This window comes from Octopus bimaculoides, chromosome 3 (assembly GCF_001194135.2).
Source record: "Octopus bimaculoides isolate UCB-OBI-ISO-001 chromosome 3, ASM119413v2, whole genome shotgun sequence".
Lineage (NCBI taxonomy): Eukaryota > Metazoa > Mollusca > Cephalopoda > Octopoda > Octopodidae > Octopus > Octopus bimaculoides.
This window is the reverse complement of record NC_068983.1, coordinates 141,657,248-141,665,502: the sequence shown is the minus strand read 5'-3', so window position 1 is coordinate 141,665,502 and position 8,255 is coordinate 141,657,248. Positions and strand designations below refer to the sequence as shown.

At 34.6% G+C, this 8,255-nt stretch overlaps 1 protein-coding gene across 3 annotated transcripts in view; it reads right to left on the bottom strand.

Annotated features, from left to right (window-relative positions):
- The window catches only part of LOC106867183 (galectin-9C), a 61,975-nt gene that overhangs the window by 17,079 nt on the left and 36,641 nt on the right, over positions 1–8,255 (bottom strand). For all 3 annotated transcript variants that reach the window (XM_014911980.2, XM_014911982.2, XM_052966593.1), the window contains exons 4-5: positions 1,705–1,903; positions 264–383 (exon numbers count right to left, since the gene is read on the bottom strand). In XM_014911980.2, the coding sequence (XP_014767466.1) occupies positions 264–383; positions 1,705–1,903 (319 nt within the window). The remainder of the gene's footprint in view (positions 1–263; positions 384–1,704; positions 1,904–8,255) is intronic.

Sequence of the window (8,255 nt, the reverse complement as noted above, 5' to 3'; positions counted from 1 at the left end):
CATATGCATATACACAGATATATTTACAACATATGCACATACAAGCATGTGCACATATGATGCAGAAACATGCCTGTGTATGCACACTTAAATAGATATTCACTGACATGTATTTAGGTTTGTATACTTTGAAACTTGCAATTTGAAAACCAGAGTCTAAGAGAATTTTGTGTACAAAGTATTGTTACAAAATGTGTACATACCAAGAGAGCTGAAAACAGATGTATATACAGCAAATAAGTCTATAAAAAGTATATACATACCAAGGAATCCCTCATGATCATTTCATATAGTTCCACACCGTCACCAATGGCCAAGTAGTTGACATTTTCATATGACATTCGATGGTAGAAGTTCAGGAAATGAGTGCCATTGACATAGACCTGGAAATTTTACAATCACAAGACAACAATTTCAAGTAGAGGTATGCAGTAATTCAGATAATTGATCTTTCATCCTACTGGGGATTGATAAAATAGGTATCAGTCAAATAGTAAGGTTTATATAATCAACTCTTTCTCTTTACCAGTATAAGTTACCTTGTGTATCACCACTGTCAAAATCCTTATCACATACCTGTTTTTCATGCTGGCATGGTTTGGACAGACTATTACAGTCTGAATCAGTTTTAATTTGGAGGTACTGTCCTCCTAAATAAGTTAGAGGACCATACTGTACCCACATATTCCATTTTTCAAATGGTTTCTATGGCTTAATGTCCTTTCTAATACCAACTATTTTATAGAGTATAGTGGGAGAATTTTATAGTTCTACCACAACTAGAAGAGTTTCATGTCCTTAGCAGGACTGAAAAGTCTTCTCAACAAAATAGTCTTGACTCATTTGACATTCAGTTTACAGAGGGTACTGGAGGCATTTTATTGTGACGCTAGCACAAGTTTTGATGCCTTGTATCATGCAAGACTAAAAGGTATTAACTATTCTACATTATCTCTATGAATTCAAAGCAGCATATCTAAAAGGGTGAATAAAAGAAAGAATAATAATAGAAAGCAAACTAAGGTGAGAGGGTGAAAGAAGTGACTCAACAGTAAGGGCAATGATGGCAGATGTCTAATAAATAGAACCAATCAACCATTGAGGAATTCCACTTCATTGATTATGACTTGTTGACCAAATGACAAGCATTTAATGTTTAGGTATTTAGTTCAGACAATGTGTATGGATTAGTTAATGAGATGCCAGACAATCAGTAAAGAGGCCAGTGGCCAAGACACTCATCTCACAATCATAAGTCTACCAGGCTTCAAAAAGTTTGTTAGGTTTACAGTGTTGACTTCAGATGCTCCCACAAGTTTCCTGTAATAGATTGGTGGCATAAACAGAGGAATATGTGGCTCGCTTTCACTTAAGACAACAGAAACTAGAGTTAAGACATGGTCCAGTTCTTGTTACTTAATCCCAGCTCAGCCTGAATTAAGCTGGTCTATGATCAGAGGCATTCAGTCATGATATCTAATTTTCATGTGTATCTGATTTTGCATTGTCTAACATGTTTTCCTTGCTTTAAGTTGGGCATGGCATGAAATAATTTATTTGCTATTTCTAGCAGGTTAAGCCACCATGTAGGGATTCTCTTGTTTGCTCACTAAGACCTAATCATTGATTGAAATCATAGAAAAGCTGACTGAATATCTTCTACAACAATGAATGAAATAAGTAATCAAGTTTATTAGTGCTTACTTTAAAGGCATCTTCATCAGCAACAATGCATAGAGTGAAACGTTGTCTTTCAAAGAAAGGAAAATTCTCAGTTTCCCTCACTTCATCACCCCATCCTTCATCATATGAGTTACAAACAACAGTGGCATCCCCAATTCGAGGGTTGAAATGGAAAGCAATGCTACTGCCGTCATAGTCAGTGGTGAAGTTGATGTGAAAACTGAAAGAAAAGACAATGGCAGATATGGCAATATGTAACAATAAAACAAGATTATCACTTTCAAAATTCAAGTAGGAAACTTCAAGTCAATGGTGGATCCTTCTCCATGATCACTCAACTAGTGAATATTTAATCAAATCTCCTTTGAATCATATTTTATGATTTTAATAATGGAAACATAAATTGTATAGTAACAGAAATTGGTAGACAGAAATTGAAAGATGCTGTCACACACACATGTCTGTGTGTATATGTACGTCTGTATGTGTGTGTGTGTGTGTGCCTATCCCCTCCCTTTGGTTTCATGTGATAATCGTAAATAAGTGTCACTATCAGGCAGGCAGTGTCCTTTGTTTCCAATCTTCCATAAAAACACGTCTGGTCATTGGGAATATTATCTTCCTTGGACACAGGTGAGAGTTGATGACGGGATGGGAATCTGGCTGTAAAACATCCACCTCAACAATTTCTGTCTGACCCATGCAAGTATAGAAAAGTAGACTTTAAACAATGATGATGAAATCTAGGAAAACAATCTTTACTAACAGAAATTCTTTTGCATTACTTTTAAAATTAAATCATTCAAATTTTCTAATTTGTGTTCTTGTACCAGTCACTCTTCACAGCTATTACTTTTGGTCAAAGACCTTCCTTCTTTTTTTAAAACAAATGTTTAATATGGATATATATGGTATTTGAATTTTTATAAAGTAGAATTTGATTTACAATTAGTAAGAATATCAAATTTTCAAAGGGAAAAAAATTTACATTTATAAACTGATGAAATAGAAAATCCAGGAAAATTAGAAGTGGTCAGTAATGGCAAATAATAAATTTTAAAAGTGTGGAAAGTGGAATGAATTATTTTACTATGAGGAAGAGGAGTAGTTTAAAATTTCCAGCAGGATACTTCAAAGATAATGATAATATGAAATAAACAGGATTGGTTATGTTGTTATGCAAAGTAAGGACATTCTACATTGCTATTTTACATCAAAATTTTAAACTATGATGGTGGGTTGCATTTTTCTTGTTTTGAACATTTGAATATTTCTAGAGCTGTTTTTTTGTACTGCTTGATACCTTCCCTTGATACTAATTACTAGACTGGGAAAGTGAAACCTGCATGTCATTCAGGCATAGCATCATTACTCCAGCAGAGTATTAGTTCACAGAATGCAATGGCTGAGGTGGGTAATAGTAATAATAGTTTTTTATTCACTTTAGTCATTGGACTGTGGTCATGCTGGGGCAAAATTGTAAACTGTAGATCCACAATAGAATTTTAAGGGCCCTTGAAAAATTTTGCTTTAGATGAATGTATTGGTGTATATTGCAAGAAATAGCTCAGCTTCTTTCTCTAACATTTTACATACTTCAGCCTACACAAGTTAATGTGTGAAAAACAAAATAGGAATTTTGAAAGAAGTTTCTGTAAAACAAGTTTTTAAACATCGAATGGCTATGGGGTCCACCAAAATAAAATAGTAACCAAAGGGGTCCATAGATAAAATGTGGTTGAGAACCCCTGATTAAGAGTTTCTGAGATTAGTGTGAGGTTCTAAGACGATCTAGCCTGAATGCTTTTGCAGACTCAGCTCTGCAAAAGGCACCCCAAGTTACTAGGTGTTGGTGTTAGACAAGTATACTCCTCAAGAACCGGAATGATTTCTCTGATGGATTTCAATACTGTTTCAAGCCAACAAATTTCATTGACAAGGTCCTCTGAAAACATATAGTCCAGTGGGATTGAACTCAAAACTTTAATTGCACAGCTATACCTGTGACAATAGCAGGGTAGTAGCAGCAGCAGCATTAGCAGCAGTTAAAAACTAAGTCATAAACAAAGTACACTATCTGCTGATGAAATGAAATTAACTTTGTACAAAGGTCTATCGAATTTAAAGAGAACTGTTGATAATTTATACTAAGTAAAATAAAAACAATAGGTATTAAAAATCAGTAAAAAAAAAAGTGCTTGAGAAACAATTTTGTCTGAATCACCGAACACTCTTTCCAAAGCTTGTGATATTTTTACTTTTATCTTATCATTAAAACTTAGTCATTTCCTCAACTAAAAACTGACTCTTAAACAAACAAGAGAGTCTCAACACTGGTTTATTCAGTATGCTAGAAATAACACTGACATCTCTCATTGGCCAAGGGAGTGCTTGTATGCATTAACTAACAAGTCAGATAGTGCATCAAGAATAACATTATCTAATGTGTTCTTTTCAAGACAGTAAAGTGTGATTTGAGGGATATTTGGTTTCTTATTTCTAGGAGGTTGATCAGCTGCTTAGAGTCTTCTTCATCGGCTCATAATATAAATAATAACATTACTTGCTGAGAGATGGCAAACAGAAACATGTCATTCTAAGAAGAATCTAAAAATGTGGTAGTTAAGATATGTATGGGCCAGATGTGAACAATAACCTATAAAATTAGACTTTGTCACATGTTGAAGCCTTATTTGTTGATATAAGAGGAATTAATTGTTTAAAAAGAATATCAATGTTAGTGATTGTTAGCATCTAAAAATGTAGCTCTCCAGATTAATAGTTTGTTGGATTGTCATTCAAATGAAAAAGAAAAAAAAAAGATTCCGATCATATCTGTTACACTTATACCAACAACCCACACATTTAAATCCAACTATTCTAATTCTCTTCTGTATATTCACCACATATTAAATATTATAAAAAAAACCACAAATATTAGCAGATTTTTGATGTTCTGTTTTAAATATTTTCATCTCTACTTGCCTTAATTTTCAATGAGGATGGAAGCAATAATTAACCAAAGCAACTTTTTAAGTACTTATTTTACAAAACTTTAACCTTACTTCGTTATTCTCTTATTTAGCAAGCTTGGTAAAAAATCTATGTTTTATTGAAGAGGTCTAAAACGACTGAAACATAACTTGAGTTGTCTCACATATTTACGAAAAAAATTAATAGCTACTGAGCTTATGTCCTCATCTCTTCACTGCATTAATTTTCTAATTGTATTTTGGACACACACTATTAGATCTATCAACTCCATACTAAACTATAAACCACTGTCATAAATAGTTATGTGTATAGTTTAATACTGTAAAAAAACGCAAGAGTACTGAGCTTGCAGTACTGAGTTCAATTTCTCTTATAAGTCTGCTAAATCTTCAATGATCTTTATGTAGTTGGGTAAGTTTGTTTGATTGTTTTTTCATTCATTTTACATTCATTTTTCAATGTTAGTATGGGCCATATTACTGAGACATTGTTTTTACAGTTGAATGTCTTTTCCATTTGCTAACCTTCATCTATTTTTCAAGTATGGGGGTTTTAATTCTATTTGCCTTTGAAAACACAGAGCCACTAGAAAATATTTTGAGGAAAAGTCAGCAAGTATCCCAATCACAAATTTTTACAGAAGAGCAAAATATAAACAGACACCCTCTATCCACACACTATGGGCTTCGTACAGTTTCTTATTTCTTTATTGCCCACAAGGGGCGAAACATAGAGGGGACAAACAAGGACAGACAAAGGGATTAAGCCAATTACATCAACCCCAGTGCATAACTGGTACTTAATTTATCGACCCCAGAAGGATGAAGGGTAAAGTCAGCCTCGGCAGAATTTGAACTCAGAACGTAACGGCAGACGAAATACTGCTAAGCATTTCACCCGGCACGCTAACGTTTCTGCCAGCTTGCCTGCCACCTTACAGTTTCTATCAATTTTGTATAAGTTTCTATCAACCATTGGTTGGCTTGTGGCTGTAGTAGATGAGACTTGCCCAAGGTGCTGTGTAGAATGACTGAGCCTGAAACCATGTGGTTGTGAAGCAAGCTTCTTAATTGCATAGTCATGTACGACTATGAAATGAAGATTTGTCAAAAGCCATTATTCAGCTCAGGCCATCCCTCACCAAACAGACTTAGGATCAATGTCATCCCAGCTGCTACTGTGACCATTCCATCTTTTCAAGGGTGTGTTGGGCAGCATTATTAATGTATCCTTTTCTTTTCTCAGATGGTAGGATATGCTTTGAGGTAGGTTTGTATGTTATCACTAATCTAATAGGTCTAGCAACTCCACCTTTCTCACATGCCATACCTCTCATACAAACAAAAGAGTACGTAACATAGTAACAAAGGTATCTAGAATGTTTATATTGAACATCATTCTGAGCCAACAAAGGAATCTCTGTGTGGTCACTGGAGCTATGAGAAATAACAGCCAAATCTCTCACACTACACCCTACTGGCCTACAAAAATTGGAAAATGTATGGGAACTCCTGACAAGATGGCATAGTTGCAGAATGTTTTTGATCACAATTTTAATTAGTCAGAGATGATTTGGGATTAACAAAAATTCACAGTAACAAATCTTGATATTTCAATATCAAATGTTAAAGAAAGCAAGATAAGATTTTATAAATATTATTACAAAAAAAAAAAAAAAAAATTAAAACAAAACAGAAGTGTTTTTACTATTAATATATAACATTTAACATTTACATCTCCAGATGTAAAAAAAGTTCTACTTTTCTAGATTTGATTATGGTAGTGTGCTGGGGTGGAAATTTACATTTTTATTTTTGCTAATTATTCTTTACTTTTTAAAGCTAAAAGTTAAATGTTCAAAGAAATAAAAGTAGAATAACAATACGTCAAGTTTATTATTTGTTTCTGAAAATCAAATGGAAATTGTAGTTGTGATCCCCATGCCGGTGGCACATAAAAAGCACCATCTGAACGTGGTCGATTTCAGTGCTGCCTTGACTGACTTTTGTGCCGGTGACACATAAAAAGCACTAACTGATCATGGTCATTGCCTGGTGCAGCCTCCTGGCTTCCCAGATACCAGTCGATCCATCCAACCCATGCTAGCATGGAAAACGGACGTTAAACGATGATGATGATTCCTTGGCAAGTTAATAAAAAAACAAGTGCTTCACTGATGCTAAACTTGTCTCGAAGCAACATTAAAATTATGTCCTACAACCTTCTGGGAAGGAGGAAAAAATTGAAGGATTTGAGGATATTTATGCATAAATACATGTAGCTTGGTGTGAGAGAGAGAGAGAAAGAGAGAGTGAGAGAGAGAGAGAGAGAGAGAAAGAGAGAGAATGAGTGATTAGGCATGAGTGTAATATCTGGAGTGCTCTTGATTGTGAGTCTCTTGGCTCAGGTTGAGCAAAAGCTGGGAAGTCTTTATGTGGTCATCTGACATAGTGGAGATGGCAGTTGTGTCACTCTTAGGCCACATCTCTGCTGTTATGAGAGATACCAAAATGTACTGGACAATGGTGTAGTTCTTGATATACAAAAAGACCGGATGGTCACATCTAGAATTCTTTTGATCATACGTCTGCTTGATCAGAGATGACTTGCGGGCTAAACAACAACAAAAGTATAAAGTGTCTAGAAAAGAGGAAGCCAACAGCTACGACTTCATTATTTAACACTTTAGCATTTAAGCCAGCCTTTCCAGGCCTAAATATTCTACCTGTTTATGTTCAAACTGACCGAATGAAGTCACTCACTCCTATCCTACAATGTCATTTTAAAAATAAACAATCTCATAATTGAAATCCCAAAGCTACGAGATAATGCATGATTAATTCAAAATGTGAATAAGTAAGCATTACATTTGACAGAGTAATTTGAATGCTGAAGGGTTAAACTAATATCTATGAAATACCAAAGTTAAGATTGTGAGTTGAAACTGAAATAATTTCAATGCCGAATAGTCATGATAACTATTTGAAACACTCACCTACCATTATATTAACTTTATTTTGTAATAATTGACATTTGTGACCAGGTTGGAGACATACAACAAAACATTTATAACACATGATAATAAAAAGTTGTTCAGTCAATCAAACTATTGTTAAATTAGTGTATAAGTGGTTGAGTATTCCACAATCACAAACAGACAATATAGTTATGCAGAATCAGTATGACACAATATTTAACAAGGCTGAGACAATCCATTTGACAGGTTTTTCATTTTTGGTCTATCCTATTTCATTTACAAGGCTTCATCAATTAGAAGCTGTTGTAGAAAGATGCCGAAGATGCTGAGCTGTAGGATTGAACCTGGAACTTCATGACTGCAAAGTAAACTTATCAACTATTCAGTTACATTTGAAACCACATTTTATCTCGTGATAGCATGTATGTATTTTAAGTAGCCATCATGGTTCTTCTACGATGTAATTACTGGGACAATTATCATATTACAACTGATGGAGACTATGATGGATATTCTTAAGTGTGTGTGTGGGGTTGGGGTTGTGGGGTGGGGGTGGTGGTGTAGATGTGTGGATGTAGGTGTGTGGGTGGAGGATAAAGTA